The sequence below is a fragment of the Notothenia rossii genome, assembly GCF_949606895.1.
Source record: "Notothenia rossii genome assembly, chromosome: 4".
In the NCBI taxonomy this organism is placed as follows: domain Eukaryota; kingdom Metazoa; phylum Chordata; class Actinopteri; order Perciformes; family Nototheniidae; genus Notothenia; species Notothenia rossii.
In genome coordinates, this window is record NC_136902.1 from 72833773 (window position 1) to 72849955 (window position 16183).

Sequence of the window (16183 nt, forward strand, 5' to 3'; positions counted from 1 at the left end):
CGGACACTGCAGAAATACAGTGCAACGAGCTGGCTCACGCAGAAGAAAAAGGGGGCACACATCACCCATTTCCTGCACTGTAATATAGTAATTAGTTGTTGTGAAAGGTCTGGAAAGCCAATGAAAACAGGCCCCTGTGGGTACGAGGCTGATATCAACACCTGTCAACGGTGGAGCTTTTATTATGATGAATGCTGCTAATAGGGAGAAAATGAGTCCTCTTCCTATTGATTTCCAGCTCTGGTCCAATGGGAAACATGATGGTAAAAGACAGAAAATATACATGAAGTTATTGTCATTTTTATCAGTATTAATCGTGTGGCTAACTGTGCTTTCATGTTAAGATGGAGTTGTATGATTTGCTCGGCATTTCCTAACTGAGTCAAAAGTGTGGTTCTGTCTCTTTTAGTCACAAAGACGTTTCAAGGCCACAGTGCAATCATCCTCTTTTACATTGTGCTTTCTCTAATTGTCCCTCTTTTTACCACCGTCATCAGCTGCTTCCCTTTCCCCTTTAATTACAATCTTTAGGTTTTCATCATGGACATTTCATAGACCTTTTGTGTTTGTACAACCGTTTTCTATTGTATTTAAAATATTCTCTGATTCACAAACACAACTCCAAGCTCCTGCTTTCCCTGATTAATGGCTTTTGTGTCTATCTCTGTCACCATTTTCCTGCTAGCAATTTATTGATGCCCCTTATTCTCTCTCACCAGCATAACTTTTGAAATTGCATGTTTGTTCAGTCATTGGACCTATCTGTCCTTTCTCTCTCCCTCTTCCTCTTCCTTCCTCTATCTCTCTGTCAGAACCTTTTCTCCCTCGCTGCTCATTGTGCTGGGAAAAGCATCCACAAACTGAAAAAGCATTATTTCCCTCTTAGAGATATAAAGCAAGGCTTATTATGAATAACAGGTGTGTGTGTGTGTGTGTGTGTGTGTGTGTGTGTGTGTGTGTGTGTGTGTGTGTGTGTGTGTGTGTGTGTGTGTGTGTGTGTGTGTGTGTGTGTGTGTGTGTGTGTGTGTGTGTGTGTGTGTGTGTGTGTGTGTGTGTGTGTGTGTGTGTGTGTGTGTGTGTGTGTGTGTGTGTGTGTGTGTGTGTGTGCGCGCGCGTGTGTGAGCATGAGCATGTGTGTGTGTGAGCATGTGTGTGTGTGAGCGTGTGTGTGTGTGAGCGTGTGTGTGTGTGTGCGTGTGTGAGCATGTGTGTGTGTTAGCGCGTGTGTGAGCATGTGTGTGTGTGAGCGTGTGTTTGAACAAAGACAACTAATTCTGCCTTTGAGAGCCTTTTGATTTATCTTTTTTGTAATCTGAGTTAATCAAATATTTGTCTTACTGAGAGTATAGTCTGGGATTCACATTGTACTGTTTGTGTGCTGTTAGTGGCAATAAGTGTGTTTAGGTTTTTTTACTTCTATTTCCAGGATGAAACCACTAATATAGAAAACTCTAAATCATGTAAATTGTGATATTGTTTTTCGTGTTTTCTTAGTTTTCTTTTCTCATATTATTGATTATTCATCATTAGGACTGGCCTGAGAAATATATTAATCATACATCAATATTTTAATGTGAGACTAAATATCTTCTTAGGTATTTAATATCATATTATCCCATAAGTATATTTTCCTGGTTTTAAAGTCCTGGTTTTACAGTAAAGTGATTTTTACGTGCTGGTATTTCTTTATTAGATCTACATAAAATGTAAATATTACATTTTCTTTATATCGGCCAGCCCAGCATAGTGTTAATGATAGTGTATGAAGAAGGATTGTGAGCATGCTTTTAACTGTCTTTGCAATAATAATGATAATGATATAATGAATGAACTTGATTTGTATTGCTCCTTTCTAATAGAGTTACAAAATACTTTACAGAAAAACAGAATGCATTTAAATAAACACAAGGAATGAAATAACCTAAAAATAAGCCACATAAAAACAGAGAGTAAAACAAACAGTAGTAACAAAACATAATTGGCATAAATGAATATACATGAAAACACAGAGGAATTTAAAAGAGCAGCGAGTTTGCAGCCCTGGAGCCCTTCCAGTAAAGGCTCTGCGCTCTGAGTGACCAATATCACAAATAATTCTGAAATACCTTTTGTACTTCAGTGCCAGCAACTCAGTTTTTCCTTGATAAGTCAAAATAAATTAAAAGCATAAAGAACAAAGAGTAATCCATGTCCATACTGTGATTGAATACAATTGATTTGAGGTTTTGACTTCGAGAGGAAAATAAATGATACAGGCCTTTCCTTATATTTTTGGGGGAATTGATAAAAAAAAAACTACAAGATAAATATGTTGATTTTATTTCATGAAAAACCCACTATTTCCCTAACCAACAAAATACTTTCTACCCCTGAACAGCTGGCCCATTAGACGAAAAACATCCTATCTAGAATCACTGAATCGATCGCAGTGTGCTTCAGATTCCATAACCTTCATCATCTGCGCAGCCCATATTTATTAACCACACCTGATGCACCCCTCGTCTGAGGGGTTGGCTCCTAATCTGTATTCAGCGGTGGTTGCCGATCCTTCACAAAGACAGAACACGCAACATGTGGCAGCATCTGAACGTTTATTTATAACCTATCCAGCAGGATGCGGAGAAATGGTTAATCTGCCAATTACTGGCAGCTTCATGAAGCAAAACTGACTATTCTGGGTGATAACTGGATACATGCACCTCCAAACTCATTCCCATTTACAAATATTGAAAGCAGCCAAGAGTGGAGCCACAGTCTGTAATGCTAATGTCTGTGTAAGTGAGAGTGGAAGTCATGCAAACTCACAAAAGTATCACAGAAAACTAAACGAATATGGTGCAGCACAATCCTCTTAATCCCAGTTTTTCAGGTAAACATTTTCAGGCACACTTGATCTTATTTCATCTTGGCTCTCCCTAGCCTGTGCCTGTTCCAGATCTCTGTACCTACTGTACCTTATATCCACTCAGTCACATCAGAAGACATCCCAGTGGACTACAGTAAATGGCAGCGGGTAAATGACATGTTGCTGAAGTGGGATCACCGGCAAATGGAGTCTTTGTTTGCTTGTGACACACATACAAACATTGCTTTTTAGTAGTTGTGGCACACTGTGCAACACAGCGGTGGAATAGACTGGCTCATTCAGACATGAGTCAATATCCACAGCAACAACAAGGTCTTGTTAACAGGATAATGAGTACTCTCCAGAGTCTGGCTAGAAGAAACACTGAGTTTCCTAGTAAGAGGGAAACAGTTTGAGTGTTCTCAAAGAAAGAGAGGGACATCATGACACATAAATTAAAGATATACATACAAGAAAAAACAACAATAAACACAAGTAGACATTTCAAAAGCAGAATAATAAGGATTATGATATATGTATACAAAAATGCAATAACGAAACATACATATTAATTTGTAATTATGTGATTCTAGGCTAGGCATCTAACATGGTTTTCCATGGTGTCTTATGAAACCAGGTCTCACGGGAAATGTTTAATTTTCCTACAGTGTTAGCCCAAAACAAATAGGCTGGAGATGTGTCGGGACGTCACTGGGAGAGAGGAACCTCTACAGATAAATTATTCTACTTGTCAACAAAAGCCAAGAGCAACATATTTTTCAGGACCGCTGCAGTCAATACAATTGGATTCAACCCCATGAAGAGTGGGAGCAGTTTTGATCATCATTGATGGTGCTGCTTTTTTTTTTTCCTGATAAAGAACAAAGCAAGTCAATACATAGCATATTATTAGGCAAAACAACAGCATTGATTTAAAGACCCGTTTTGAAGCCAGTCAAATGTTATATGATCAAAGCATTTCCTTATCCTCCTTTCTGTTTGTCCTTTTCTCCCCTCTTCTCACCCTCCCTAGCGGAGAGTATCCAAAGCAATCCAAATGTGTTTTTGGAAGGTGGAAAAACTCCTGGAGGTCCAGTTTCACAGACGTCCTCTGAGACAAAGCCTGAAGGAGGAGTAGAAGAGGGCGGTCGTAGAGCTAGCGTGACCAGTGTGGAAAGTGAAATGTCGATTTGCTTCATGGGCCAGCTGGGAAACACCATCACTAACAGTGAGTGGGAGGGAAATAGAAGAAGCTTCACTGGCTTGTCTCATTTATTCAGGTTCATGAGGTTCCACAGCTTTTAAGTTGACCTCATATTTTCACATGTTTGTGTTTGTGTGTTTTTGTGTGTGTGTCTCAGTTTCCAGTAGCTGGTGGGGCTCCAAGAGACTGGATTATGCTCTGTACTGCCCGGATGTGCTTACTGCCTTCCCAACGGTGGCTCTGCCTCACCTTTTTCATGCCTCCTACTGGGAGTCCACTGACGTAACAGCCTTTGTTCTTCGGCAGGTGGGAAAACCTAGTTGACAGCTATTGGTTTCTCACAGATTGAGAAAAATGATTGTCTCAGTATTTAATTTGCAAAATGTTTTAAGTGTAAGTCCGCATCCTCAAGTTTTTTGTTTTTGTTTGTTTTACTTTCATGACAATGTTAAAGCAAAATGAGAGCAGCATGTAATCAGGTCCTGATGTCATTACATCATCATCTCCTTCTGTACAGATAACAAACCACATATATATTAACTAAAAGTCTGGCCACGAGTCGGTCATTTTATCAACAAACCTACAAAATACACAATATATAAAGAAATGTACCATAACAATTTAACAATTAATGTGTAAATTCTGTTTGAAGAAAGAACACCATAAGTTGAGCTACTTTCCATGAGTCATGAAATGTGTATCTACAGTAAAGAAAACACTTCATGATAAATGCCCATTTTACCTCACCCATTTTAGCCTAGATAAATCATGTTAAAGATCGTGAGGATTGTGCAGTGGTCTGCAAAATGAAAGGAAAGGATCATTATCAAGAGGTCTGCATACTTTATCTAGTGCAAAGATGTTTAGGATTCATCTCACACTTCACAGCTGAGCCCCATAGCAGAGGGAGCTATTTTTTTTCATAAATGTTTGATTTTAGGACTGAAATCTGAACAAATCTTAGCAGGATTAGGAGGTTTATGCTGGTTTATGTATACTGGCATGACTAGAATTAGCAAAATTCAGAGGTTAAGAAGTTCCAACTCTTCTATGGCTGGTTAGTATTTTAAAGGTCTGCACATGTTGTCTCAGCTGAGTAGTTATAGTGTTACATCCACCAGCTGCCATTATCCTCAGAAACTAACATGGAGCAGCCCAAAAATAATGAATAAATAAGACCGGTGTATCACATCATGTCTAATAACAGCCCTTTAGAACGTTGGCTTTGATCTCGATTATATGAAAACAGAGGAGCAATATCTGCTCTAGCAGAGTGTCTTTGTGAGACTAGTGACAGGAATAAAAAACACTTAGAAAAAATAAGCGTTATTGTCGCCATTAGGAAGCTAATAAAGCCAGATCATTATTTTGGTTCAGCGGTTGGCAGCTCCACTTGATGCTGCTTCATATTAAATAATCATGTTGGCGTTTAAGGGCTGCATGGAACATCATTTGTTGAAGCTAAATTATGTACTGTTCTGACAGTTCAAACTCACTATGTGAGAGAATGTCTTCCAATGATATGAAACAAATATCCTCTCTATGTCTAAGAGTGGGGAGTGATATGCATGGCTTCGTTCAAGAAGAGTCATTTTATTCAAGTACTCCAAATCCCCCCTTCAGTCCTTCATCTGTGCCAGTGTTGCTCTTGACATAAAAGGTTCCCATTTGATGTGATTGATGATCCGAAACATAATTCCAGGTTTTGTACTAAGACTTCATTTGGTAAAAAGACAATGTTATAAATCTTACGGAAAAGGTACTGACATGAGACTGCGTTATTACTATTAGAAAGAAAACTGATCTGTGTGCTGAACTGAACGATGTGATTTGATGTGTGAACGGTTATTCTTCAGTTGAGAAATGACTAAATATATCCCTCCAGTAGTAAACTAAAGTAAAATGTGTAGATACTTGTAGTTTGCTTGAGTTGAATTGTAACACATCTGAGATGCAGATATTGTACACTTTTGCTTAACCACATTTATGTAACAGCATAAATTACTTGTCAGATTCAGATAATTCGTAAAAAATCTAGATAAAAGATTATGCAATGTAAATACTTTCACACGCTTTAAAATTAAACTGATCAACACCTTAATTAGTTAATAATTATAATCATCAATATACATTATTCTGCAAAATGAGAACTTCAACTATCCGTACTGATGTCTATTTTGATGTTGTTACTTTTTTACACCCCCTTGAGTAACATATTTTCTATCCAAAAGTTTGCATTACATTGCATTTAGCTGACGCTTTTATCCAAAGCGACTTACAGTACAATACAATAAGTGCGTTCGACCCACAAACTACAAACTTGAAGAAAACAGAATCATACAAGTACATCAGGTTTTATAGAGCTAAAACATTTCAAGTGCTACTCAACTGGCTTTAGATAAGCCAGTCCTTTATTAGTATATAAGTGCTTTGTTATTAATTCTATCGCTCGAAGTGGAGTCGAAAGAGATGAGTTTTCAGTCTGCGCCGGAAGATGTGTAAGCTTTCTGCTGTCCTGATTTCAATGGGGAGCTCATTCCAACATTTTGGAGCCAGGATAGCAAACCCACGTGTTTTTGCTGACGGGAACTTGGGTCCCACTCGCAGTGCGGGTGCAGCGAGCTGTTTGGCTGATGCAGAGTGCACGTGCTGGGGTGTACAGTTTAACCATGTCCTGGATGTAGGAAAGGCCAGATCCATTCGCAGCATGGTACGCAAGTACCAGTGTCTTGAAGTGGATTCTAGCAGTTACAGGGCCTTGCTGTCTGGTAAAAATACAAATATGAATATGTCTTCTATCCCCGCTGCTCTGATATACGCATGTGTTTATTGACAGCTCATGCGATGTGACTCCTTGAAGACCCAGGAAGCAGACAGCTTGGGCTCCACTTCGTTCTCTCCCTCCAGCCCACGAGAAAAATGGCTCAGAAGGAGGACACATGTCAAACTAAGGGTAATTCATTATTTTGCTTTTTGATCTTTATGAATACACTTTTGACCCAGTTTTCTCTGCTAACAGAAATATGACATTTATGGCTGCTCATTTAACTTTTAAAAGCTCATATTAAAACTTTACTTGGAAGAATTCATGAATAATTTAACAAAGCACTTTACACAGCCGGACATATTTTTTTCCCTTTGGTGCCTCTCGTTCTAAGAATCACACCCACCACTCAGAGCCGAACAGCAGCTACTGTTCCTCTGCCGCAACTGCCTTGCATTCATTTATATCAAAAATAGAGTTCTCTCTCACTGCCGAGGTTGTAGTATTATGGACTGTGTGAGTGGTCTGTGATCTGAATTTATTTAAAAACTCCCAATCTTTCACCTTGAAGCATGCAGATGCACACAAATACTTGATGGGTCCTGCAGAGAGGAACAATCACGATCTCATAACACTTCAAAGAGTTTTCATTTTATCTGCCTTCTTCAAAAGACAAGTGACTGCTTGCTTTTCATATTTCTATTATTAGAATGATATTGCCAGATTGACATGGAAACATTTCTGTATCTGAGTCTGTGAAGGTCTTTCTCAGTGTCATCTTGGCACAGTGACATGTTTCTTATGTAAGATCTCAAAGAAAAGCAGCTCTGAACAAGTTGCCTTTTACTGTATTTGATTCAGAATGTGGAACATGAGAGAAGTTGCGTGCTGATTCAATCTGGGCACAGCCTGCCCATCTCATTCAGAGTGATACTATTCAATGAGACTTGGCTTCTATTTGTGATCTTCCTTGACTTGGCAAGAAGGAGTTTGTCACAGCTGCAGAGGGACCACTAGGTTGGATGTTGCTTCTTACCCTGTTTGTGAGTGGATGGTAATACTGAGGCGCGTGTAGATTTCCTGTATGACCACACGGAGTGAATCGTGTCAGGGAAAACTGTAAGGACTCCTCACGTCACACAGTAGCTGTGATTCTTTTTGTATTTTGTTTGTGTGTCCAGGTATGTGCATATATGGTTTGCTTAATATGCGTGCTAGCTATCAGTGAATCAGTAAGTAGAACCTCATGCTGGTAACAGCTGGAAATGTTTAACTTCCTTGGTCGATGTCACATCCATTCAATCAATTATCATTAGCCAATGTGGTGAAACAGTAAAATACAAGCACAACATGTTTGATCTCATCAGCATATCTTCATTGGAAGATGCTCAATTAGGTTTATAGCGAGTGCTGTCAATAAACTGCAGTGCATTTTCAAGTCAACAGAATATCATCTCAGCCTCTACTCCAATAAAAAATCCCTGCACTAAATATAGATGGCGTTAATTTGTTTATCTTGTATCACACTATCCACAGGGCAAAAAACACATTTTAAGTTGCCTACCTACTTGGAAAAAGCAGTGTGTTGATAAAGACCATGTGTGTCAAGCAATAATCTCAGGGATAAAGAAACAGACAAAGTAAACAGCAGAGAAGACGCATGGAGAAAATTACATTTCCTCCATGATGGCCAACAACAGAGATAATCAAACATTAGTGGGCCTTTAATATGTTATTAAAATGCAACCTTTTCAGCATCAAGACACATAGAAGATTACTCTGCTGGTTTATGAAATAGCTCACCAAATAGTGCAATATGGAGAAAAGAACAAAACAAGGAAGCTTTATAGAGCACTTGTTTGGAAGGCCCTATCTCAGAGGCATTTGGTTGCGTGTATTTTCAGAGGAAACACTATACAACACACGCCACGTGTTGTAGTGATTGATTGCCAAATATTTGCTGATTGATTGCGGATTGATTTTTGAATAATCTCCAACCTATTGTCAATAGATTACTCACCAAGATTTTTGTTTGATTTGTGTTAATGGATGTTAATCTTTGAACTTGGGGATCATAATGTTGAAAAAAATGTCTAAAACTCAAAATCCAGTCAGTCAATAATGTCTTTGTCCTTATGTCTGTTTCCTAACTGAATTGTGTTTTGTGCTCCTTCTTTTTATTTCCTTAAGAACGTCACTGCCAACCACAGGGTGAATGACGTCATTGCGACCGAGGATGGGCCCCAAACGCTGGTTGGCCGCTTCATGTACGGCCCCTTGGACATGGTCACTCTGACCGGAGAAAAGGTGAAACTCAGCAACATGATTGGTTACTCCAGATATACGTATCTATTGGTATAAATGTTTGTTAATCTCCAAACTCTTGACTCATCCTGCCCTGTTAGGTGGACATCCTGCTAATGACACAACCTCAGTCTAGTCGCTGGGTGCACTTTGACACGGACGTCACCAACAGCAGTGGCAGAATCACATATACCGTACCCAAGAGCAAGAAGCTGGGCCTAGGAGTGTATCCAATAAAAATGGTTGTCAAGTAAGAATATCATACAAAGCATGGAGGAGAGCATTTTTGAAATTATCCCGTATTTGTCCAGCTAGAGTGAAGATGCCAAGGCCAGGAAGGGAGTTACAACAATGTGTAGTAAATGCATTCACTCTTTCTTTTTCTATACCAAAGGGGCGATCAAACGAGTGCAGAAGCCTACCTGACTGTGTTACCACGGGGCATGGAGTGTGTGGTCTTTAGCATCGATGGCTCTTTTGCTGCTAGTGTGTCAATCATGGGCAGTGACCCCAAGGTCCGCCCCGGAGCTGTGGATGTCGTCAGGTAACTAGCAACAGCCTGTGTGTGTGTGTGTGTGTGTGTGTGTGTGTGTGTGTGTGTGTGTGTGTGTGTGTGTGTGTGTGTGTGTGTGTGTGTGTGTGTGTGTGTGTGTGTGTGTGTGTGTGTGTGTGTGTGTGTGTGTGTGTGTGTGTGTGTGTGTGTGTGTGTGTGTGTGTGTGTGTGTGTGTGTGTGTGTGTGTGTGTGTGTGTGTGTGTGTGTGTGTGTGTCTGTCTGTCTGTCTGTCTGTCTGTGTGTGTGTGTGTGTGTGTGTGTGTGTTTGTTGAAATGTTAATAGATGTTGTTGAATAATTAAGTTTCAGTATTTACCCTTTGTTACGACCCTGGGTCGTTAGGTCATGTGTGTGGACATTTTTCCCTCCTGTGTGTGTGTGTGTGTGTGTGTGTGTGTGTGTGTGTGTGTGTGTGTGTGTGTGTGTGTGTGTGTGTGTGTGTGTGTGTTTGTTGAAATGTTAATAGATGTTGTTGAATAATTAAGTTTCAGTATTTACCCTTTGTTACGACCCTGGTTCGTTAGGTCATGTGTGTGGACATTTTTCCCTCGTGTGTGTGTGTGTGTGTGTGTGTGTGTGTGTGTGTGTGTGTGTGTGTGTGTGTGTGTGTGTGTGTGTGTGTGTGTGTGGGGGGGGGGGTGTGGGGGGGGTGTGTGTGTGTGTACATGACATTCACATCTTCAGAGATTGACAAAAAGGTTCAGACACATATGCTTTCAGAAGTGAATGTGTATGCCAGCGATTACTGCATTAAAGCCTGTGGTTCTTGTTATAGTGCAACAGCCGATCAAATGTAAAGGCTTTGAATTGTTTGATGTTCTGTATTCACATGCAGGCATTGGCAGGACCTGGGATATCTGATCATCTACATCACAGGTCGTCCTGATATGCAGAAGCAGCGTGTGGTATCTTGGCTCTCTCAGCACAATTTTCCGCATGGCATGATCTTCTTTTCTGAAGGCCTGGTTCATGATCCCCTGCGGCAAAAGACCATCTTCCTCAAGAACCTCGTGCAGGAGGTACTGTTCACAAACCATTGTTCTGAGCACGTCACCTTTCTTACAAAGCATGTCAAACATTTAGTTCTCTGCCCTAAATTGATTTTGATTTCTGTCTGTTCACATCACTCTTTTGCAAGCCAACAGGGCTGTAGCCCTGGGTCGTGCTATTTCGAAATGCCATACACATCTCTGACTGATAATTCCTTCTGTCACCAGTGTCACATTAAGATCAACTCTGCTTACGGCTCCATGAAGGACATCACTGTTTACAACATGCTTGGCCTCGTTCCCTCACAAATTTATATTGTTGGCAGACCTTCAAAGAAGTACCAAAATCAGTGCCAGGTATGTACATTTATATTTCATTTTCCTTTTATCAGATTCATTTTTTACAGAGTTGTGTTTTGTTTCTTCTTATTTCATTTGAAAGTCTTTAGTTTTCCTCTTGGTCTATCTCATTTACTTGAATCTCTCCTTCTGGTTTTCTAACCCTTTTTGATTGGTGGTATATGCAGTTCCTGAGCGAGGGCTATGCAGCGCACCTGTCCACGCTTCAGTTTGGGCACAGAGCCAGACCCAAGAAATCCCCTTCAGTTCGAATGGTCCTGAGGAAGGGCTCATTTGGTCTCTCAGCGAAGCCTGACTTCCTGTGTAAGCGCACCCACCTGCGCAGGACCATGTCGGTGCAACAGCCAGAACCCCCCTGCACCCCCAACCCCAAGCCTGAGCGTGCTCAGAGCCAGCCGGAGTCAGATAAGGACCACGGGGGAGGAGGGGGAGGTGGAGGAGGACTTGGCCCATGGGGACGGCCCTCCATACATCGTGGAGACACGACTCCCTGACGTCAAAAAAGAGAGGGTAGACAAGGAGGAGAGCAAAGAGGTCATAGTTTCCTGGGCCAAGGTGAGATCTTGTGTTTAAATATGGAAGATTTAAAGAATATTTACAGGTTCCAACAACCTTTCTTATTTTTGTTATTTTAGCCACCCTTCTTTACTAAATTAATTCCTTTGCACTATAGCATAACCAAATGCAGTCATTCAATCATGTACAACAACAAATTATTACTTCCATTTTAGTTGCGCTTGCTTGTTTACAACCTGTGATCACCTGTTTCTTGCCTTTCTGGATTTGCACAGTAAGATGTGTCAGATAATCAAATTGAAATTTGCAGAATGAACACAATTCTAATAGTGCCTGTAAGCAATGTAATGTGTGGTTGATTGTTTTCCATTAGAGAATAACAAGACCTCTTATTTTATTGAACATTTGCAGCCTCTCACGTTTTACTCTACTGCATCATCTGTTAAGCCTTCTAAGAGCGTGATGCTCCGCGTAGCACAAATTGATTTGCTTGCTAGTCTTGACTCCTGACCAAGTCAATAAATGCCCACCTTCATTAGATAATGTTCTTTGATGTACCTTTATATATAAGTCTTTACACATTAAGTCACTGAGCATTTTATTACCAAGGTAGGGTCTAAGAGTGCAACATAAAAAAGGAAAACAGAAATCATGAATGAAGGAAGCAGTGCAGAAAAGTAACAATGAGCCATTTTTCTGGCAACCTGTGTAAACGAATGCTATTATAAGCATCTCTCTAGGACAGAATGTAGATCCGCCCATGATTATGATAAACCAAGTTCTGATGAGCTAAAATGCAATTTTCTCCCATGCTTGAAATTGACTATTACTAGAGTTGGACATATTGTAAGAGCAATTATGAATATTAAAGCCAAGTCACTGTGACAGCCTGTCTGGAACAATATACTAATACAGAACACGCAAAAGCTAACCAAAATGATTTGATCGTACAGAACATGAGACTTAACTAATATGTCCTATATTATTTGACAGTGTCACCTCTACCTGTTGTACATGTACATTGGATCCTCTGCTGGCATTGCTTGCAGCTCAGCTCAGCTCACGCTTGGCCCTCTACACTCGGTGGATTGTCACTCAATGTTTGTGTGTGAGCAGTTGCCAGGGGACAGCAAGGATGTTTTGCAAATGTCTGTGTGGAGCTCAAAATGTGTCTCATTGTCAAATCAAAATAATGTACCTCGTATTCATTCACACACACACAAGCTTCAGAGGATGAAATCTGTGAAGACGGTGATGACTCGGAACCTGTTGAGACTTTGCAACAGATGATGGATAGCTGTGCCGACAGGACTTCATGATGACTGTCTCCGGTCCTGCACTGATGTAAATACTCGACACCTGTTCTCCCTGTGTGGGCCTCTGGACACTGACATTTAGGTTCAAGCTGCACACCAGCTCTGCGATTTGGAACCCTAAAGATCTGACTTCTGCCTCTATTTCACTCCCACTGTTAGATTTCTCCCTCGCGTTGGGGCCGGCTTACTACCCCCTACCGTCCCCTTGACCAGTCTGGCAGAACAGGCATTTCAACACCCACCTCTGATCGGGTCTTCAGCTGCTGAGGTCACATTTGCACTATTGAAGTGGTTTCTCAATTTAGCTGTGGTAATTGCTTCAAAACAAAGAGTTGTATTTGTATTTTATCGTATTTGTTTTACCTGCAAATTGTGCACTGTTGGTTAATATAACTAATAGAACATTTAACTCAGATAGTTTGTAGGACAGTGTTGGTTTGACCAAAACATGTTTACAGATTGATGGATGTAAAAAGTGATCAGAACTTGTTAATAGCAGTGTAATATCATTATTAACAACAGTAGTTTAGCTGGTTTGTAATTGCAATAGCTTGTGGGACATTGTACAATTCGGCCCATGCCAGTCGAAGTTCAACAAGGATGGCTCTGCATCCATTTACTGCATCTGCAGTGGAACCAATATATTTGTGATGATATCCGATGCTTTCTAGTGGGGGTTGAAATGAGTCTTACTGTGGTCCTGTTAAAAACTCTGTGCAAGTCAAACATATTTTTCTATGAGGAAATATTGTAAATAGAAATATTTTCAATGTATGTTTTTGAACTTTTTTTTTACTTTACTCTTGATTTTTGCCTTAAATTGTATTTGATGTTGTGTAGAGATTTTAAATGATTTAATGTCTTTGACCAAAGCATTACATTTCACTGTTACGTCATGACAAAGTGCATTACATTGAGTTGATTATTTACTTCGACATGTTTTAGACAAGGTCAACAGTACTGTATGTGTGTGTACGAGTGTCTAGGTAATTGTTGTAGAGTTGTATTTACTGTGAACATAAAGACAGCTACTATGACACATACAGCACACGTCTCTGCAGAACCAGAGGACATAAAGAGGCCAGTGTTAACATTCCTTTTGTGTTCTTTTCAGGACTGAGCGGGTTTTATAGATTTGGTGTGAGAAGATTACTTAGTCAAGGTTGTTATACCTGCTATGAAAGGGGAAAAGGCTTATGAGTTTTTCAGGTGTATTTAACTGCAAACCTGCACAGCGAGGTGGAACGTGCCAGCCAGCAGAGAGCTGTCTTGCCTTTTTATTTCACCGCCTGTACACCATAGGTGGTCCGGTAATTAGCTGTTTGATTACTAATAGGTATGTCTATCTTCCCTTAGTGCCACCCCTGTAATTTCAGTGCATTACTTGGTAATTATATAATATTATAGAAACAATACTGAAAAACTTAAGTTTCTCTTGTTTGGGAATAAGATTGTTAATAATGAAACATTGTTATAAAAGCATCAATATGATCATTTCCCCTAATGTTTTCACAATTGTTATAGCAACTTCAAAGTCGTTATAACACATATTGATATTTTACTGCCATGACGATACCATTGAGGAGTGGGCAGCATTTTGGTACAACAATCTTAGCAAATGGCAAATGATAATCTAATGGTTAAATTGATGATTGCTCTCTGCATGTTAATTATTGGATATTGTTAACTAATAGCAATCAATTGTGATCTTTGGTATAAATGGTCTTTACCATAAATCCTACCACCGAATGTTGATTAAATGCACATCAGTACTTGAATTATTGATAATAACATGAATAACAATAACAATTATATTGTTATTTAATATTGTGACTTTACCTCTCACCTTTGCCTTACAAATTCACTTATTCAGTGGGAATTATGGAAATCATATACATTCCAGTTTCATCTTGACAAAATAACCCTAATATCAAAGAAAAAAAGAAAATATAGTACAAGGTAAAGAATATTGTATTTATTGAGAGATTTAACCGTCACACAATTATTGTCTTCAATTAAATATAAAAAACCTCTAGTACTGATAGATGTTTTCAATTAGTATTTACCATTAATGAATTAACTATTAGGTATTGACATAATTTGCCATTTGTTAACTATAAGTATAACTTATTAAGTAGTATAAACTTTTATTTGACTAACATTGGGTTGCAGCCTCTTTAAAAAAAAGTGATATATATTTTTTGTGGTCTTATGTTTAGTCTCAATAGTATTAGACACTGGCCTTTTGACCAATGTGTATTGTTTTGTACAGATCCCCTGGTGACCAATATGTTATTGTGTTTATTGGACTAAGTCCATCTTTATTGCATAAATAAAGATATTTCACAGTTGAATAATTTATTTTGCTCCAGAGCTGTGTTATTATTCCTTTCACATTCTTCTCATAATGTGATAAGCTTCATTTTTTTCTTCAAGGTCAGAGTTACTATGGGGGCATAAGACTTACTCTAAGTGTGATCATTTTTTTATTTGGACATACATTGAAGGGCTTAATAGGTTGCAGAGTAACATTTCATAAACAGTCAATCTAACTTTCTTTTTTCCCTTAAATAAAATACTTGTGGATCAGAAGGCCTGTTGTTGCACTGATTAGAGATATGGATTGTTGGCTTTACAGTGACTATTTTCCACCTCAGGCAATCATCAGAGCAGCACTTCTGCTCTACTAATAATTGGCTACAAGCCTGTGTGATTGCTAGAAATAAAAGCACTTACCAATTCCCCGCCTAGTGCTGATAGTAAGAACCATTGATTTCAACAATGCACAAATCCAGGTTGCTATTGTGTTGTTATTTACTGTACACTACATTCAGTTATTGACAGCATACTGTAGCTCCATGAGGCTGGGGCAATGCAACACATCAATATTTGACACATTTTGTCCAGTAATTGTATAAACTCACATACCTGAGCTGTTAAATCAGACGTGGTTGCGTTAAATTAGATTATTTAGTAAAAATTAAAAGTGCCAGAAGAATGTTGAGTATTCACCTGCTGAGCCTGCAGCTTTTAAATGGTCTTCTTTCCCGCACTAATAAGCCCTTTGAACAGTACAGTACACTGAACAAATCCTGAACATATGAGCCATTATATCAAATCTTTGCGTTGCATTAAATACAGTGAGGTCACAAGGACAATTACTTCTATCTTGAGTCTGTATAAAGAGTTTTCCTTCCCCAGGCATATGGTATAATGAGCTGGAGTTGGAATTTTCCAAGCAACAAATAGACATCATTAGTAAGTTACATGGTCTGGGAAAAAAGGCAAAGCAATTGCTCCAATGCAAGAGGAAGGACTGCTGCTTTCTTATA

General features: G+C 39.3%; 1 protein-coding gene across 5 annotated transcripts in view; it reads left to right on the forward strand.

The window, feature by feature from the left end:
* pitpnm3 (PITPNM family member 3) overlaps nucleotides 1–15212 on the forward strand; it is a 77591-nt gene extending 62379 nt beyond the window's left edge. For 2 of the 5 annotated variants that reach the window (XM_079679198.1, XM_079679202.1), the window contains 10 exons: nucleotides 3879–4073; nucleotides 4207–4355; nucleotides 6886–7002; nucleotides 9004–9120; nucleotides 9219–9367; nucleotides 9512–9661; nucleotides 10506–10689; nucleotides 10888–11016; nucleotides 11187–11574; nucleotides 12529–15212. In XM_079679198.1, coding sequence (XP_079535324.1) covers nucleotides 3879–4073; nucleotides 4207–4355; nucleotides 6886–7002; nucleotides 9004–9120; nucleotides 9219–9367; nucleotides 9512–9661; nucleotides 10506–10689; nucleotides 10888–11016; nucleotides 11187–11513 — 1517 coding nt within the window. In that variant the 3' untranslated portion in view covers nucleotides 11514–11574; nucleotides 12529–15212. The remainder of the gene's footprint in view (nucleotides 1–3878; nucleotides 4074–4206; nucleotides 4356–6885; nucleotides 7003–9003; nucleotides 9121–9218; nucleotides 9368–9511; nucleotides 9662–10505; nucleotides 10690–10887; nucleotides 11017–11186; nucleotides 11575–12528) is intronic. The other 3 variants (XM_079679199.1, XM_079679200.1, XM_079679201.1) reach the window with 3 other exon arrangements.
* The last annotated feature ends 971 nt before the right edge of the window (nucleotides 15213–16183 follow it).